This window comes from Austrofundulus limnaeus, unplaced genomic scaffold, assembly GCF_001266775.1.
Source record: "Austrofundulus limnaeus strain Quisiro unplaced genomic scaffold, Austrofundulus_limnaeus-1.0 Scaffold91, whole genome shotgun sequence".
Taxonomy (NCBI): Eukaryota; Metazoa; Chordata; class Actinopteri; order Cyprinodontiformes; family Rivulidae; genus Austrofundulus; species Austrofundulus limnaeus.
Window position 1 is genome coordinate 1,582,583 of NW_013952493.1, and position 19,864 is coordinate 1,602,446.

The 19,864-nt window shown below is 39.7% G+C and overlaps 1 protein-coding gene across 1 annotated transcript in view; it reads left to right on the top strand.

Moving 5' to 3' along the window:
* The first annotated feature begins 8,727 nt into the window (after positions 1 to 8,727).
* Positions 8,728 to 19,864, top strand: part of LOC106520406 (Na(+)/H(+) exchange regulatory cofactor NHE-RF2) — a 36,884-nt gene continuing 25,747 nt past the window's right edge. Inside the window, exons 1-2 of the mRNA XM_014012494.1 lie at positions 8,728 to 9,358; positions 11,191 to 11,484. Coding sequence (XP_013867948.1) covers positions 9,152 to 9,358; positions 11,191 to 11,484 — 501 coding nt within the window. The 5' untranslated portion in view covers positions 8,728 to 9,151. The remainder of the gene's footprint in view (positions 9,359 to 11,190; positions 11,485 to 19,864) is intronic.

Sequence of the window (19,864 nt, forward strand, 5' to 3'; positions counted from 1 at the left end):
ATTGAAGTGTAAGAAAAATTTAACAGTTAGAAAATGAATGAGAAAAACACATTAACTTGAAAGCATAGATTGTTTTTAGTGCACTTAATGCAATGTAAATGAATGTCACACAGCAATAATAAAGCAGAGAGGCAGTTGTTTCCCCTTGCGGAGCTGCTAMAGGGGTCATGGGAGTTTGACTCTTTGCTCTACATATGTTTTATGGATCTTGAGAAGACTTATGACCGTGTTCCCCTCGGCACTCTGTGGGGGGGTTGCTCAGGGACTATAGGGTGCCGGGGTCACTTCCAAAGACTATCCGGTTTCTGTATAAGAAAAGCATAAGCTTTGTTTGCACACTCAGCACAAAGTTGAGTTTGTTCCCGATGTGCGTTGGACTCCAGGGATGTTCCTCGTCTATATTGTCTTTTGATCCTGTTTGTGGTGTTCATGAACAGAAGCTCCAAGTTCAGTCATGGAGAGAAGGGTGTTTGGATTTGTGAACCTCAGAGTCTCAGCTCTGCTTTTCGTAGATGATGGATTTCTGGTAGCACATCCAGGCCATGACCTTCGGTGTGCACTTGAGCGGTTTGTGATTCAGCTGGGACGAGGGTCAACTCCTCTAAGTCTGAGGCCATGATTCTCAACCAGATAAAGATGGAGCACTTCCTTCAAATCAGGGATGAGTATCTGCCACAGAGCATTGTTTACAACTGATAGACTGAAGAATTCGAGCCCAAAATCAAACCTCCGAATCCACTGAACTGCCTACATTCAAACCCTCACTTATGGTTATCAGGTACACACCCAAAAGCAATGAGATGCTGTATATTGGCCTGGGAGTGCCTCAGGATCCGCCAGAGGAGTTGAAAAGTGGCTGGGAGAAGGATGTCTGGGTTGCCATCTTGGAGCTGATGGCTCCGAGACTTGACCATGGATGGATGGATGGATGGATGGATGGATGGATGGATGGATGGCTGGATGGATGGATGGATGGATGGATGGATGGATGGCTGGATGGATGGATGGATGGATGGATAGACAGATGAATATTACATATTCATTTTTTCATAGCTTTCTTGAAGTGATTTAGGACTTTTCTCAGTATGAAAGCGGATCAGCTTACAAGATGAACTTTAAAAAAATAGGTAAAGTTTATTTGTGTTAAGTGGATTTTTAAAAAGCACTTTGAGGCGTGTTTTAGTGTTAAATATTTTTATATTGTAAAATAAACAATAAATTAAAAAAATCAAGAACCTAAATTTAAAAGGATGAAAAGAAAAGTCCTTTCATATTAAAAGTGTTGGTGCACCTGAACAAAGTCTGAAATTGTTTGCGGACATCAAAGACTGGGAGCCACTCGTATATCTTTGACCTTATACTCTTCTTGCAGCGCAGCAGCAACACAGCAGCAACACAAGCCACTCACTGACCAACAACAAACCTGAGCGATGTTTTCAGAACTGTGGTGAAACTCTGGGAAAGTGAACTCTGTGTCTTGCAGCCTGCAGAGTTTCAGCTGTACACAGAAAGGCAGGGGGTGGGGGTGATGAAGAGGTGGAAGAGGAGTGATTTGGCCTGCGTGGTTAATTAAAGCTGAGAGCCGTGCCCTTCTCCAACCCACAGTGTCTTCTCCTCCCTCTGTCAAAGAGCGGAGGAGAGGGGGTCAGATGTTTGTGTCAATTTTGATAACGTGGAGAAAGTTTATTTCTCCAGGAAATTATGTCCAAGAGACACAAACACTGCTGTAATAAAAGCAGGATGTATCTACATTAGGCATTAAAAGCTTTTTCTTTGTTCTTTTGTGCAAAAAGTATGACTTTAAATTAAAATCCTGTGGAAGCAAGTGTTACGAGCTTTGTGTTACAATGACGGCGAGAACTGAAGTGAGTTAATGTTTCTTTGCACAGTCCCTRTCCATATTTTCATCACACAATGAAGGTTTGCACAAGCAAAGTTGTCCTTTTCCTCACGCAGGTTCCTTTCACCTGTGCTCTTTTGCTATTTAGGGAACTCTCTGTAAGAAGGAATACAACCAAGTGTGAGGAGATGAGCAGCGGGAGGTGCTTCTTTGTGTCAGGACGGATTTATTAAAATATACACATGCAAAACAAGTGACGGCCCAGCAGGTTTTGAAGCATATCACCAGCCTTGAAAATAACCTTTTTGCAAAATCTCATGCAATTATAAATTATCTCACGTGATCTGCTAGAGCTTGGAATATGCATCAGGTCAGTGTTTTACTACGGTTTTTAGTCTTCACAGACTGTTTTATGGGTCTAAAAAAAGGCAGCTGCTGCTTCGCCTCAGCAGAATGAGCATCACTTTGGACATTATGTCTCCTGTGACTCATCGAGCCACTCAGGTGACAAAGACTAACCTTGGACATTATCCCCAGGACATTTGCCTTGATTGCACTAACTGTCTCTTTTAATAATAACACTGAGATGAATTCCTCGCTAGTAGTCCTGATTAAGTCTCTGAGGATAAAAGGCTGCAGCACCATSATCTTTCTTTATAACAACACGTTCACTAAACCCTTTGGTTGGTTGGTTGGTTGGGTTTTGCTTTAAAACAAGATTTCAGATCTTTTAGGGTTGTATAAAATGCCATTAATGTTTTTGTAGAAAGTTTACTTTGACAACCTCAGTTCAAACTGTGTTTAATGGTGAATTCACACCAGGGAAGTCCTCTGGTCCACTCGTTTGGTCCAGAAGAAAGCAGACTTTATTTTTGTCGCTTGGTGCGATTTGCATTCACATTGAGCTTTTTTTGCAAGAAAACTATAATTTATAAACAAAGCCATGCAAGTGACAATCATTGCTCCCATTGGACAGAAATKATGGGGGCGGGACAGAGCATGGACCCAGAAAGAAAGATGCTGTTCAATACCACATAGAATCTCAAGAGCAGCTCATTCAACTGCAGTTTTGTGATAAAATACTTATATAGTGTTGGAAAATGTGTACCACAACCCAAAGGAGACAAAATGTTCTACGTTCCCTGACTCACAACAGCTCATTGGTTAAACGATTAGCCTTCAGCAACCCTGAAGGCTAATCCTTACCGTGATGCTTAGCGACGGTGGCTCATGGAGTCCAAAAAGGTGCATGTTTCCTGTAGTTGGTTTGGTTCAAAGCCGGTCTGCRTTCACACCAGAAGCGAACAGCACCAGAGTTATTTTTGGAAGCGGACCGAGACCACCTCAAAGAATGGGTCTCAGTCCATTTTTTTGGTCCACACCAGGGTTCACATAAGTGTATTCACACCTGCACAAAAGGTCCAGACCTACAGGGGAAATGAACTCTGGTCCGTTTAAAGAGGAACGTGTCAGGTGTGAATACACCYTAAATCTGACTGGATTAATGAGCTAATGATGAATACAAAAGTAGATTTTACAACTTCAGTCTCAAAGTTTTCATGTAATCTCTAACAACAACAACACAATATAACAACAATGACAGTTTTATACAAAATAAACAATTATTCCTCAGTAATATCTTTGAATAAAGATGTGTTTCTGAATAATTCATTATTGCTTTAATACGAGGTTATGCATAAAATTTGAAACACTTTGATACAACATTAATAAGCTGCTATAATTTTTAAATGCTTGATAATACTTTTAAATCAATTAAGTATTGAGTTTTTAAAAACTTCACATATTGCCAAAAAACACTTAAAACAGTTGTAAGACAAAAGAACTTACATTAGGTTCACTGCTTGACAAAGTCAACTTGTCCTTCTTTACAAAAAACAGGATTTTGCAGGAACGGGTCCAGGGTGCAGGGCAGGCTCCAAAGAAATAGAACAAAAGATTTATTAAAGTAACAAAAAATTGTTGATGAGACAGCTCAAACTTACAGACTTTCAAGATGAACATACAAGCAGGGGGGACACAAGACAATGAACCGACACAAGACTGAGACAGGACAGGACTTGAATACACTGACAACTAATGAATGAACTGAAAACACCTGGTGAGAAACACGAGGGTGACAATCAGACTAATGAGGGGCAGCTGGGCTGAGACACACAGTGGAACATAGAAACACTAGGAAAACCAAGGGGAAAACTGACAAACCATGACAACAAACTCTCATACATTCAGGTGATTTACTCAAAAGTTTCCTGTTTAAAATCCAAGTTACAAAGAATTCAGGTGAACAGTGAGAATGGGGAGGATAGAGAAAKGCTGGCTTACCATCTGGCAAGAAAATGGTTCATTAGGTGCTTATAAATAATTTTTGATAACATCAATACAAATATTAGTAATTTATAAAGATACACATWTACATTTTCTTCAGTCTGAGGTTGTGCAGATGGCTATCTACAACAGGTGAGTTATTCATTGTTCATAATGTTTCCACACAACCTGACTTTGAAGAACCTGAACTTTCCCTTTAAGCATAAAAAGGTCAATATTTTCCTTTCAAATATCAAAACTCTTTTTCAAACTTTCTCCAGTTCCTAAGTGTTTATGGATAGTTTTTAACAGAAGAGGTGACACAACACAACCATAAACACGCACCTGTCTCAGCTTTTAAAACACGTGCTGTTTACCCCCAGTCCATCAGGTGCATCTGTTCTTTCAGTTTCAACAATTTATTAWGTAATAATTTACATCCATCAATTTGTTTGAATTTATTTACACATAATTGAATTTTACTCAAATTGAYGAATCTGTTATCAAGTGTCTTGGCTCATTTTTAATTCACCAATCCCAGCTGCGCCTGCTTCATGCAAAGGTTCAACATTACACAGAAAAAGTCATGAGGGTTTTGTCACATTTTCAGCACCAAAACAGTCTGTTTGGTCCTGAGGATATGCTAACACCCTTCCAAAAATACAAAGCACCTCCCAGCGAGAAGCATAACAACATGAAAAGTGTCTCTCCTTGTTTTGTCTCAGCTAAAATCAAATTCACCAAAGTGTCCCCCCACGAAAAGAACAACAATCCCTCCTGGCCTGATTGACAGGAAGCACTTGTATTAAATGGAGCTGTCCTGATACATCTGTAAGTGGGCATATAATAATAAAAAAAAAGCCATCGGACACTTATCTGCTCGTGTGTCTGCATGTGTGTGTGTTCCCATGGGCGCTCATGGGGAAATGATGCTCGGAGTCACCGGGGCCATGGCCGTGGACAGGAAGATATTCAGATCTGTGGAACCGCTGTGACATGGTTATACAAATGGTAACTGAGACTGGCCATCTGGTTTTTGTTGCTCAGGGAGCTCTAAACTGGATCCAACTGGATACTTGTTGATGTTTACGCTCCTCTAAGAATAGAGGTTTGGCACAAATCATCATATTTATGGCTCAACATAAGACGCAGGACCATCAGTTATCAATACATCTGATCAAAGGCAGGTATTTTAACGCCAGCTTCACTCACTCTGAGGAGCTCATACTTAAAGTGTGTCGTTAAATAAATATTAAAAATGGAATGCAATGAAGTAAACTCTGAGTCTAGTTGTGGTAATCATAAGCTAAAGTTTTCTCAGAAAGTCATAAACAAATGTCACTTACAGAAATAAATGATTAGATCAATCAAATAAAAATAATTAACTAAAGGCAGCTCATGCATTACATTTATGCATAGAACACAGAAAATATGTTATTTGGCCTTTTTTAATTCATTGAGCTTTAAAAACTAAATAATATCATTCCATTGTTATTTTTATTTATTCATTAGTCTCTTGCTGAGTTGGGAACACTTATTTTTTTAAACACGATCATGCACTGCCCCCAAATGACCACAGGGAAGAACTATAATAACTCATTYTTCTGCAAACAATATTTAAAATTCAGAACTTATTTTCTCATAAAATGAAATTGGCACAATGCTGCATTAAAATAAAACCACAAATTCCATGTTTTATGTGCACTATTGATTTATTACCACTAAAAGGCGGCTGAATATTATATTTGACATGTGTCATTAATTATTTTATGTGTCAGATGTCAATTCAAAAACATTTTTTGGCTCAGTGATGCTAAATCAAATTTTGGGTTGTAACAATGTTCAAATAATCTACTTTTATTCCTTAAACAATATTAACCTTTACATTCAGTTTGGTTTGGTTTTCTTTGGATCAACTTACTAATAGGATTATTGCAAATGAGGTCATTTTAAAGACCACAACCTTTGAACAAGTGTGTATTCACTAAACAAATCTGTGACTGTGTTGAAATCTGATTTTGTCACTTTGCTGTGAACTGGCTTAGGTGGTCCATCAGCCTCTAAATACATTTATAATACTTTATATCCGATCAGCTTATTGTTAGAAATAAAACAACTTTGTTGGGAGATCTGGTTTGAATTCTAAAAGTTGGGGTGCTTAAAAAATCATGAAAGGCCTAAATGTAGATAAAGACAAATATTTATAAAGTGACAAAAGGAACAAAGCAAAGATTGGCATTGTTTAAATTTACAATTATCCAGTCTATAAGTGATAAATGTTTTTTTTGCATAATTTTGGGACAATTTCATTTTAGTGATAGGTCACATGGAAGAAAGTGGGTAACACTTTCTTTTACGGTACACTTATTACCATGCAATTACAAGGTCATAAAAATGGTAATTAATTGTAATTACTACCTTAATACCATGTAATTATGTAGTAATTAGGGTACAAAATAAAAACTACTGTTAGTAAAACTTCCTTTATTGGGTAACTACAATCAAATTACTATTCAATAGTAACTCAACACTATATTTATAACCAAAAAACGTAACTAAATTTTGGGGTTAGTGGTTGATTGCAATAAAATATAACTTTAAAACTGTCCAAATTACCTACTATTTATTTAGGTGTTACATAGTGAATTGTAATACATTACCAGGTAAGTACTACATTACTGCAGACAATTACAGACATAGTAAAATTGTACCCAAATTACCACGTAATTACATGGTAATAAGGTAGCAATTACATTTAATTACCGTGTTTTATTACCTTGTAATTACATGTTAATAAGGGTACCGTAATAGAAAGCGTTACCAGAAAGTGGTCCTGATAACATTTTGAATGTGGGGGTTAAAAAGATATATCCTGATAAAAATGTACACAGAGGTTAGAACTGGAGACAACTGAACGCAGTGAGGAAGTTAAAGGCTCCAAAGTTTGTCCCCACGAGTCTTAGGCAGGACTGACCTAAATGCAAGATTTCAGGTGGTGCCCCATGTGCAGTTTTTAAAATCTCACTCCGAATTTACAAACATTCACAAACCAAATTGAACAGTTTGACGTTGGTTAGAAACCAGGTTGTCCAATTAAAAGAGTTAACAACATAATTATTTTTGAAGCAGAATACCAGAAGTCTACCTTGTACCTGCCAACATCTGCTGACAGCCATTTGAAAARCATTTTACTAAATTCTTGTGATTAATAAAACAACATAAAATCTGTATTTGTGAACACTGTAAGACTTTAACCTGAACTTTATCTGRRGTYATAACTGCAACTTCCATTACCCTTATTTTGATTTCTAATTACACACTGAGGACCATAGTTAGTATGGATGTTTTACACATGTATTGGTTTTTCATGGTTTTCTCGTGATAACGACATATTTTTTCGTTATCACGAAAAAACAATAGGTGTTTTTTAATGAATTAATTATGTCATTATCATGGAATAACAATGAGCATTTTCACAAGATAACGAGTTGTGGTTTTCCTCTTGTGCATCATCCAGTAATCGTGAAGATGGTCTGGTCCCCATAGCTGCTCACCGATGACGTTTATTATGTCAGCAGGATGACTTCAGTGTAAACGCCTGTTAAGCTGCAGTCCGGCCAGCCGTCTTTTTAAAGGACGAGTGCGGAAATTGCAGTTTGTTTGTCTAYAGATAACTTTCACATCAGTAAACTGTAGTAAAAAATACATGCAGTATACATGGGCGGTGGCCTTAGCATTTGCCTACACTGCTTATTCCACAGGGCCAGCCCTGATATTGATGCTCCAAAATCACAACCAACGTCTTGTCAAAAGCAGAAAATTAAGAGTCATCCAGTTTCTTTGCTTTTAAGAAGCTTGTGTTTGAGAGCAGTGCACTCACACAACACATCCGAGTTTGTCCTCTCCTCCTACTTTCATGTTTATAACAAATGTTTTGCATAMGATTTCATGTCCAGGAGAGGGATGGGTGCAGCAACCCCCAACACAACATTCCTGGTTCCCCACAGTTTACACACAAAATGACAAGTATTGTTCAAGGACTTCAAACATTTTTCAGCTGATTAAAATTGATCAGAAACAGGGCAGGCAGGGKTTTTTTTTTCTAAAATATAATGTGTGGCCCTTTGTTTGTTCATCTGAGTTAAAGTGCATCTCAAGAATTAAACATTTGTCCTGATCTAGAGTGACTAGCGCCATTAATTGTCTTCTCTAATTGATATTTGACATCAAATTAACTGTATAAAGCTGTGAATATAGTAAGACGAAATGTAAAAGGGGGACACAGAAGCTGCAGGTGTTTCAGATTAGGACTCCTTTTTATCACGATTGATTATTTCTGCGGGTTTTCATTATGTTTGCTTTTTATATTATGAGGTTAATAAAGGGAGACATTTTCTGGCACAGGTGGTGTGATTCAATTAAAATCAAAACAGATGTTTTCTGTTTGTTTTTCTGCCACAGGGGGGCGTCGTTGCATCATTTTCAACCTCTTTCATTCTGTCCCGAGTCTCCGTTCTGGAGGAAGGTGGCGCTGTTGCGCACAACAAGCTGCGGGTTGTGCGTCAAAATAGGTTCGAGCTGACCTGCAGCGGGATATTTCCCTCTCCGGACCGTCCGTTTTGTTGTGGATCTGTGCAGGGAAAGTCTGACCAAAGTCGTCCTGCAGGCTTGCAGTGTTTGCGGTGATAATTGTGGAGGAGGTTCTGGATGATCGGGTCAGTTCTGGAGCAGCCAGGAGCCCGAGAAGAAACGCGATCTGTTCGGCTGGCTGTGGGAAATTGGAACTCTGCTGCCTTGTTTTAAAACTCCTTTTAGTTTTTAAGTCGCTTTTGAGTTCTTGTGCGGTGATGTGAGCTTCTGCACGGAGCAGTCATGACGCACGCTGGAAGTTTAGCCCTCTCCTCCTAAACTCCCGTCGTTTTTTTTTTCTTTCTTTTTTTCGTGCATCTTTTTAAACCAATTCTTCAACTTGCAGGATCAGATCAAATGGCCAACGAGCGGAAACCGCGGCTTTGTGTCATGGCCAAAGGCGAGACCGGGTACGGGTTCCACCTGCACGGAGAGAAGGGGAAGACGGGACAGTTCATCCGCAAAGTGGAGCCCGCGTCCCCCGCGGAGGAGTCGGGACTGCGCGCCGGGGACAGAGTGGTGGCTGTGAACGGAGTCAACGTGGAGAAAGAGACGCACCACCAGGCGAGTGGCTCCTTTTATATTTATGATTCCAACTCGAGTTACAGCCCCGGGATCCTGCAGGGGTGCATCCACAGGTCACAGGTTGGCACGCTTCAGGGGCTGCATTGTGCGCACTTTTAATAATAATAATAATAATAACTATACCTGTTGTCTCTGAGCTTTGCAATCAGCTCCATCTTCTGACCTTTGTGCAGACAGAACAATAACAACAAACACATTCACTTTAATAAAGACTTTGATTGTTTGTCTGGTGATAAGCAACCCTTTTCCAGATATCAGTCCCAGACAAACAGAACCCCAGCCTCTGTCTGTTCAGCCCCCAGTCCATGTGTCTGTGCCAAGAAATGTCTGCARATATCTGCTGTCGTTGTAAATCAGGTTAAAACTGTCTCCAGTCCTGGTTCTTGTGTGTGCCTCTGGTCTCCGAGAAACTGCACGTACTTTTTCCACATCAGYTCAGATGTGTTTCATAAACAAAACTTTAGTTTTTACACTATTTATGAGCTGCCATTTGACCAACAGCCAAACAATGACAAAGCACATTCTCACTGTGGATAACAGCCTAAAAACAAAAAGAAATGTTGTTTGCATGCATGTAGACAATGTGAAGCACTGATTCAGAATGATTTTTCTATCATTCTTACGTCCAGTCGTTGTATTCTGACCTCAGATGTTTTGGTTTCACAACTGCGGTGGTCCAGGAGGGGAAGAAACAGTTGTAACAGAAAACAACAATAATACAGTATAAAGTGGCACACAAAATGTATACATACTGTAATAACACAACTTTTTTAATGTTTTTATTTTTTGAGTTGTTTATGGTTACTTGTTGTCTTGTACTTTCACCACTTTTTTTCCAGTTTTGGTCACATCATATTATAAAGTTTATTCATTTAAAACAAAACAACATAAATTCAATTTTCAATAAAAATACGAATCATAAACCCAATGAAAGGCTGCAGAAGAAGAAAAAAATCTTGTGATTTCTGCCCCTTTTCTCAAATAAATAAATTCACTCAAAAATAATCTTTATAATCAAAACAAGATATGAAATGAAAAGTGGGTCATTTTGTTCTCATGCTGACAGCCAGCAATWTTATTATTATATCATTACAATCTACTCATAAATAAACAGAGGTTAAGAGTAGAGTCGAGAGTTAGAGTTACTACTCTCTGCTCTCTAGAGTTAGAGAGTAGTATTTACATTATAAAATGACACAATGACAACAAATGTTACATGAATCTCAATTTAAACATTTTAGCAAAACAAAAACATTAATGATAGCAAACAATGTAAAACATTTAAATATAATACAACAAAAACAAAGGTTGATTGTTTTCATCATATCTGCGAATGCATGCACAAATCGACTGATGCCGATACAAGAAAAAAAGCACAAATATCAGCTCAAAATATTGTCGGGTCGTTGTATCAATTGACCTCGAGTTAGGAGTAAAGCCTGGTTTATGAGATATAAGCCAATGTGTCTTGATGACATGTTTCTGTGACAAAAATTGCGTGTTTTTCGGCTCCTAGCCCTCGCTGAGACCCCGTCTTATTCTTTGCCTCCTTCAGAACTCGTTTCTTACAGGGTATGTATTATATGATTAGTCAGAACTTTGTGGGCGTTTGTTTATAAAAGGTGCTGCAGTGCCAAGTTGCTGTCCAAGGCTGTTAGAAAATACARYYGTTCCCGCAAAAATGTTAGAAACGGTCAAATAAAACTCATATAGGCAAAGAACTCGTATTGTATGAAGAACTTGTATATTTAACATCAATTTACACCTTTCTCCAAACAAAACAATAAAGAGTCCTTCTGTCCCACGGTCAGGTCGTGCAGCGGATCAAGGCAGTGGCCCATGAGACCCGGCTGCTGGTGGTCGATCAGGAGACGTATGAAAGCCTGCGCAGCCTCCACCTCACAGCCACAGAGGACATGGCCGTTCTCGGGACAGAGGCACCCGCCTCCTCCTCGACCCCCGCATCCCCGTCCCCTGTGCCGTCCCCGACCCCCTCCTCCCACACCAAGAAGCGCCAGAACGGCTCAGTGTCCAAGCAGCCCTCCACGCCCAGCGGCCAGGTGCAGAAGCCCACGAGGAGGTCACCGTCAAAGGCTGTGAAGAAGGTAAGATGGACGTAAATAAATATATATAAAAAAACACTTCAAGTGGCACAGGTGCTCTCGGCTCAAACATGCCTCAGACTTATTTTCTGATTCCTGCGCTGGTTCAGATCAGAGGCGTCACGCAGGTTCTGCAGCTTTTCGTGCACGTGTCTGCTTGAGCGTGTGAGCTGGAAGCATTCCAGATGTCACAGGTAAATGTGAAGGTGAAATGTCAGGTGAGGCCTGTCAGATGTCGTAATGTTAGGTTTTGTTCAAAACTTTAAAAAAACGAAATAGAAAACAGAAAGCTGACTGGCAGAATCATTTTCTTGGCATTTTATGGATGCGCATGTGTTCATCCTCACATTTACGATTAGTGTTTACAGGAGGACCTGTAAGGTAGTTTTATTTACATTTCATGTGCTCTGATGGCAAAACATTACCGTGCACTTTGAGCGGAAAGGTTTGATCCGATTTGGTTTCACCCGTCAGAGAGACGAGGCCCACTTGACTTCTGCTTTCTGCGTTTTACACATGTGTTTTCGTTTAAGTTTGCCCCGCTGACATGCAAACAGCGCTCAGGCACTATTTCTACATGGGGACTGACAGATCCAATCAGCTGCATTTTCAGTGTGTTTGAGTCTTTGTTTCATGTTGGCTCTGTGTTCTGTGGGGAGCGTTTGGAGCGGTCAGCGGAGCCAGGCTCGGGAATTTTGTTGCTTTTATTGTCCTAAAAGGCGAAAGGGGTGGGGCTTTACGAGATGATGGTAAATGAATAAGCCTTTTAAAATAAAAAATATATACTATACTGGAGTGGTTTTATTGAACATCAACTGCCTTTTGTGTGAAAGAGAGCTTCTCGGATATGCACACTCGGAACACAATGCACTGATTCAGCGTGCAATATCATCTGCAGACCTTATTTATGCTCATAACTGAGAGGGTAGGTTTGGCTTCCACAAAAACAAAAGACAAAACAGTCTGGTCAGCAATGAAACAGAGAAAAAAACCTAGAGGCTATGAACAGTATAGATGAACTAATTGGTTTTGTGGTTTATTTGCTTGATTTTGACAATTCTTGGGTTTCCTTTTGCTGATCCAACCTCTAAACGTGCTGAGAGCAGCACATTTCTTCTCATATTTTATGTTTTAAGACACGAATAAAGTGGGTGAKGGGCTGAAACGCAGAGCAGCCAATACTAAATTTGAAGATTAGTTGGAAGTGGGGAAAATAAAAGTCTACAGTGTGGATGTCAGGATTTGTGCTTTTTTTGTGAGTTCGTTTAGAGTCTTTTCAGTTGAATTAGGTTCGTTTTATGTGATTCCTGTGTTTAGTTTTCTTACTTGTGCGTTCATCCTTTCAGTTTTGCTCAGCTCAGTCTACTTCAGTTTGGATCAGTGGTTCTCAGTCCTGGTCCTCGAGGGCCACTGTCCTGCATGATTTGAGTTGTTTCCCTGCTCCTCAGCACGACTTCAAGATCAGCAGAAGCCTGTTAATCACTCATTGATTCAAATCAGATGCAAGATTCAACAACTTTATCGTCATTCAGATTTGTACAGCTCACCATACAAAGCTGAACATAGAATGTGGTGAGGGCAGGCGGTGGGAGGTACAGTCTTTATCAGCCTACGGAGGAAGTGCTGGGCTTTCTTCACTAGGGACCCAGTGGATGTTTTTTTTGTCCAAGACAGCTGGCTGGTTATGTGCACCCCCAGGAACATGGTGCTTTATGTTTAAATAGAAAATAAACTTTTCCTCTCATCACTTCCTTTTCTAAACGCCTTGAAATTGGCCTCTGTCTCTTTAAGAACCACCTTCCGCTTCTGTTTAGCCCATTTCGGTGCGGGGGAGTGGGGGGGCTGCCATGATACAGCTTACTTGGCATCTGAAAATACATTTCCTCAAAGGTATTTTTAATCTGAAAAGAGCTTCACTGAGTGAGAACTAATGTTGAGAGCTCAGCAGACAATTAGGTTTCACTTTCACTTTCACCCGAGAGCCTGCAGGAGTCATGGACAGGGTGTGGGGTAGGGGAGATGGGGTGCGCTCTGCCATGAGGAAGTTCGGCTTAAAGACACGTCTCAGGGGCGTTTCTGGTTCCTGAAGGCGTTTCTGGTCCCCACCTGTCGTTTTGCTCCTCAACATGGCTTCCTAAAAACACTGCAGGATTTCTCAAACATCATGAATGAGTCAAAGCAAGGCTTTTGGCATGTTTTTTATGAGAGTATAACATTATAACATGATATAAAACTCAAAAAAGTTGATTTTACATGATATTGCCCCTTTAAATGGATGTTATTAGCAGTTAAATAGATGTTATTAGCAGTTATCAGTCCCATAGAATGGCTTCAGACTGTCCCGACAGTGTCCCCTAGTGGGTTACCAGTGTCATATACATTGGAATTCAACAATCTGCTACTGCCGGAGTCCGGTCTACTTTATCGTAGCCCAGGTCATTTTCTCCAAAATTCACCTTAGTGGCTTTATGCCTCATATTAACCAGCTGACAGTCTGAAGCCATTCTATGGGACGGCGAACCCACTAGGCGGCACAGTCTGGACAGTCTGAAGCCAGTCTGAAGCCATTCTATTTGACTGATAACAGCTAATAACATCCATTTAATGGATGATAACATCTGAAGCGGGTGTATTCGTATGTTGTAGGCTCAGGTGGAGTGCTGGGGTGATGGCATCCTCTGTTGAAGCAGTAAGCATACTGGAAGGGGTCAAAGGTGGGAGGGATGTGTTGCTTAACAAGACCTTTGAAGCACTTCGTGATGGGTGTGAGGGCCGGTATGATTATGGCTGCCTTAAAGCAGGAGGAAACAATGGCTTGCTTCAGAGAATTGTTAAAGATGTCTGTCAGTACACAGGCGAACATTCCTTGAGTATTCTCTATGGTATGTTGTCAGGTCCTGCTGCTTTGCTGGTGTTCATGTTTATCAGTGTCCTGCAGAACTGCAGTGTTTCAAGACTTYAGTGCTCATCAGATAGTGGGGTTTTCTTCACAGCTGGGGAGTTGTTCTGAGCCTCAAACCTGCCAAAATATCTGCTGAGTTCATTTAGGAACTCTGTGTTGTTGTTTGAAAGTGTTTTGTTGTCCCCGTAGTTGGAGATCGTCTGSATGCCTCGCCACATGCTCCTGGTGTTTGCTGGATCATGGACGAGGCTCTGCACTTTCAGAGCGTGTGCACGTTTTGCCTTCCTTATGGCACGGGTGTGGTTGGCTCTGGCTGTTCTGAGCTTTAACCATACCCCGCACCTCCACCACCATCAAGCTGACCCGTGATGTTAAGGTTTTGGTGGTGCTGATGTCTTCCATCCACCTCTGGATTTATGCAGTCACAGATGTTGCATATTGTTCACACAGACTTCCTGAGTGTGYGTTGTTGCTGCTGCTTTGAACACGTCCCAGTCAGTGCATTCAGAAGAGACGTGAAGGGCTTTCATWGTCCTCTCTGACATCCAGACATGTCAAATCAGAGAATCCTAAACATGCAGGACAGTGGCACTCGATAAACAGAATAATTTATCACTCAAGGATGAAAAGGACACACAAAAAACAAGGTCSAAATCACTCAAATTACTTAAACTATCCTTTTTTTTCCCTTCTGCTTTTTCAACAAATATTTCAACAAATCAGTTCATTATCTCCAGCTTTAGTGCTGAAAACTGTGGACCCAYGAGTGATTGATCCAAAATAGAGTGACAATGAGCTCATATGTGCCACAGAAGTCCCAAGTTATGTTTACGTTAAAATATAGAGAAACACAAAGTTAAAGTCATTAATTAGAGTTCAACAATTTTCCATATGGACTAAAAAAATAAAGCTTAAATAACTGATTTTATAACATTGTTCTTCCTGTTTATGTCCCTCAAAAGCTGCATTTTTGGAGATWCCSTGGAGAATGAGGAAGAAGAGAAAGMGAGTCAAGCTTCAAATTTATTATACTTCCAAAGGAACATCAGGACTGAGATCAAGTCTTATAGAATATAAAATGTGTTTGYAGACTAAAAATCCAAAGAATTTAAAAAGTAAACTCTTAAAAATGGATAATTTTCCTTTTACTCTTCTCTCTTTGGCAGCAGGAATCAAAGTAAGCAGGAACTTTTCTGTGTTTGTGATTACTTTCACATTTTGCCCAATAAATAACCCTGCAGAAGGTTTAGTGAGTGTTTGTGCATGTGTTGTCCTTGTTACACGACTCTGTCTGTATTTCTCTTCTGTTTTATGGCCACTCATCTCCAAGGTTTTCATTCAGCTATTTTCCTTTCTGTGCTTTCTCGCCTCCKGATTTGTGACGCAGCGAAGAGTTTTCTGTTTCTGTGTTCAGGCAGAAAACAACACTGGGATTTTCTTATTGCAGCTTTATTATCACTGTTACAAATCAGGCTTGGAATTTGTCAACATTTATATTCTTAATAACCAGAAGTTAGGAYTGGAGATGATTTTTGGAGTTCCCAGTTTGATTTTAGTGCTTTATACTTAACATCTCTTTAAAACTGAATCACTTATTATGTCAATATGAAGATAAAGTAGCTACTTGTTATTACAAATGTTGGATTAACTGAATTAAAATTTTAGTTTGCTCTAGGTTTGGGCAATATTGGCCAAAAAAATTCGTGATTAATTCTGGTATTTGGCCGATAACGATTAATATGACAATTAATCCCCTGGAGTCCCTGGACGCCTGCATGCCYTAGTCACATGACCGATTTAAATCACTCTAGTAGGAAAGATTTGATCTCCGTAAAAACGGTTTTAAATTGTGTCCAWAGTACAGACTTCAGGCTATACATCATTTTTTTAATTGTTCTGATAGGTCAATTAAAACCAGAGTTATGATAAATAAATTACAGAACTTTTTTAAAAAAAGTTTGTCATATTTGAAGCGGAGAGGAGCACAGAGTGGACTGACCGGGGAAACCTCCAGTCAGTCTGCCTGTCGGCACTGATCGTGTCAATCGTCAAGTGCCAAAAAATAATGGATTAAAGTTTTTCTGATAATTAATTGCACACGTTACCCAACCCTCGTTTGCTCTCTAATTAGCTTGTTGTTCCAACAACGGCCAGCGGAAATGCAACAAAAGAGAAGCTGATGCTCGAGGAACATTATGAGCCGTGGGATGAGATGGATCATTTTACTAAAACACACACACCTGAGGTGTCAGTGCTCTGGTCGTCCTCCACTTATGTGTGTCACTGTGGGACGTTTTAGAAAACGTGTAGGGTGTCACTTTCACACCAGAACCGTTTTTTTTTTTTACTTTCAGTGCTCACACACGTGCATGATTGTACACTAACACACTATTTAATGTAAATCAATCATTTGTTTGAGTGTTTTATTGTTTGCTAACTTTGTGTCTCTCCTGCATGATCTSTAATCTGCACAACAACTATGCATGGCCTAGTTCATCATTATACTGTAGTTGTGGTCAGGATGTGAGGACAGATAAAAGAATATTAAAGAAAAACTCTCTAGGGTTCAGTTTGTGGGGTTTTCAGTGTTTTCAGTTTACGTATTTATATGTTCAGTTTATTAGACATTCTCAGTTATCTGTTTTACTGTCTAACCCGCCCAAAATTGTTAGGTTTTTGTCGTTTATGTTCCTGCTCACTTCTTCTCCCACTATTTGTCTCTCTTTGTCTCTTTCACACACAAACACACCTGTCATCAATCTGCAATCATCACATCTGTTCTCACTTCCTAATCACCCTTCCCAGCAGGTTTAAGAGCTCTGTCAGATCTTCACATGTTAGCCCTGGTTTGTCTCATTCATAGTTTCAGTCCTTATTTTTGGTTTTTATTTATTTCATAGAGCCAGTTGGAAATTGCTTGCCTGCGATCATCTGCTCTACACCCTTGGGTTCTAATCCATCAGTCATCACAGATATTTGAGTTGGTCGATTTGTCACGCAAATGTTTTCCTTCTTGGCTGCTTTCATTTGTTGTTTTGTAGAGAAAGCACTTAAAGTGTGCATATTTTTTATTGTTTTTATTTCTTACTTGTACTKTGTTTCTGGGATCTTTGCAGAGTCTGCGTATGAAACAGCTGAAATGTTCCAGATGATTGATTTTCCTGCCAGTGTACATGTGAACAGCATTTTCTTTAAAAAAGAAAAACCATACAGTACATCATGTTAAAGATCTGCAGGAGCCTTTAGAGCCCATCTGCTCCCAATCAGAACAAACACACCTGGTAAAACATTTAGTTGAAGTGGGGGAGGCTGTTGTTTAAGTGAGCACATGAGTTGGGCCACATTTGGCCTCGGGTCTCACTGTTGCTTTAATGATTGTCCTTTTAACAAAATTTGTTGGTTGCATGAAGATGCAACAGGRTTGCATGTTTTTCGAGTGTCTTTCTGTGTGATCTTGAAGGTTTACATGCATATTTGTGCACCTTTATAGGCACACGTGTCCCAGGTGGGAAAACCATAAGTGACTGTTTTCCAGCTGAACAACAACAGACTAAACAAGACAAAACGGGACAYGAAACAGAGCCAACCAAAAAATTAATCATTCCTATTGATCACATTAAGTTTTGAAGACTGATCCCCAAATATAGAAAACATTTCCAGAACTCCTTGTGTTAATTTGCCTCCTCTTCTGTTGTGATTGGACAAACCGCTTTAATTTATTCCTAAAATACCTATTTGGTTTTAAGGTCCCTGACCTCGCCTGCAAAAGAACTGATTATGTTTGAACATTAGTTTATAAAATCAGTAAGAAAAGAAACGGCGACAAAGCTCAGGCCGTGTCCTGTTTCCTCCCTCAGCTTCTCATTTCTGCCCGAGATAATCGAGAAAAGATGTTTCCTGTTAGCTCAAACAGCATAGCAGACGTCGGTCACAGGAGATAATCTGAATGCTGTCGACACTTCAGCCTGTCCATTATGCAGGACTTCTGTTTTAAAACTTTATCAGACAAGRAAAAAAACTGAGCTGGTGAACGAGATATCTGATTCAACTACAAGCTTTGAAATGTCTCCGCTGGTGAGAACATGTCTTTTGACAAACATCTGGACCTGGTGTAAAAGACCCTCCACCCCCAGCTTTGAATACCAATGTTGTTACATCAAGGGTCCTGGTTCAGTGTGTGCGTTAGGGCAATAAATGAACAAAAAAGGCCGAGTGGAGTTAGTAAGGTGCATAATGTCAGGGTGATATGAACAACTGAGCGTATTGTTTTCAAAGTGTGTGGGTTGGTATGTGAGATCGCACACAGCTGTGCGTTTATGTTTTATCTCCCTCTGCAGAGCTGCTAATATTCAAATCGAGCCTTTTTGACCCAGAGGRTGTTGACTTCACTGTTTCGCTGCAGAAAACAGAAAAAGTAAGATAGCTCACAGAGAAATTTATTGAGAGACTTTAATGTTTTTGCTCCAATTTATGCGCATCTCTGAATTTCAAGCACTGGATTCACAAACTTCTCAAAAATAAGTAATCTAAATTGAAGTTTTCACATTTGTGGCTAAAATGTTAGGTAAACATTACTTATTAGAAGAAAAGCTTCTGTCTGTCAGGCGAGATTTAAACAAACTGAGAGCAAATTTATTATTCACCAGCACAGATTAGAATGTCAAAAGCTGCACTAGGATCTACTTCAACTGAATGATCTAATTATTTTTTTTAGTATTGGGCTGTCAAACTCATTTTCACCAAGGGCCACATGAGCATTATGGTTTCACATCCATAAGGCTCCTCCAAGGGCAGTTCTAATTAACTTTTACTAAACATGAAACATCTCGTTCCTTGTCTCATTGCTACAGCAGAGCATCGCTAACAAACAATAACTCAGCTCTCCGTAGTATTTCCTGCATAGAAACAGTGTTTAAACACGTCCTCTTATAAACACTGACAATTACTACGTGCACAAACTGACTGAATGTGAAATAAGTAATACAGAAATGCTATTAAAAGGTAAAAGTAAGAAAGTTTCACTCACTGTTGAGTTGTAAGTAGCTGCCATCTTGAATTCTGAACTCTCCCACTTTTCAACATGGAATTCCCGCTGGATCTGGATTTAAACTGTTTCCGTTTAAATTTACGACTTGTAAGTGGGAAATTCCATAACACAACTGGGCTGCAGCAAAAGTAGCTGGCAAATATTCAGGGAAATGGAGACAGGCTACTTTTGAACCCCGTGTACCTCCACTTAGTAGTGAGATCATTTAGCATTTAAAAAAATCAACATGCATTATGGGAGATAGTCAATGCAAGCTCCACATACGGTAAAACGCAGTTGCAAGCTACATTGATTAAAGTGATTTAAGACATTTAAATGTGAATTTTAAAGCTCATGTTTACTGTAACTAAACAAATTATTTCTGATGTATTTTTAATATTATGCAGCCTCTTAGTGCAAATACAGATTATGTTTTGTGACCTATTTGACAGAAC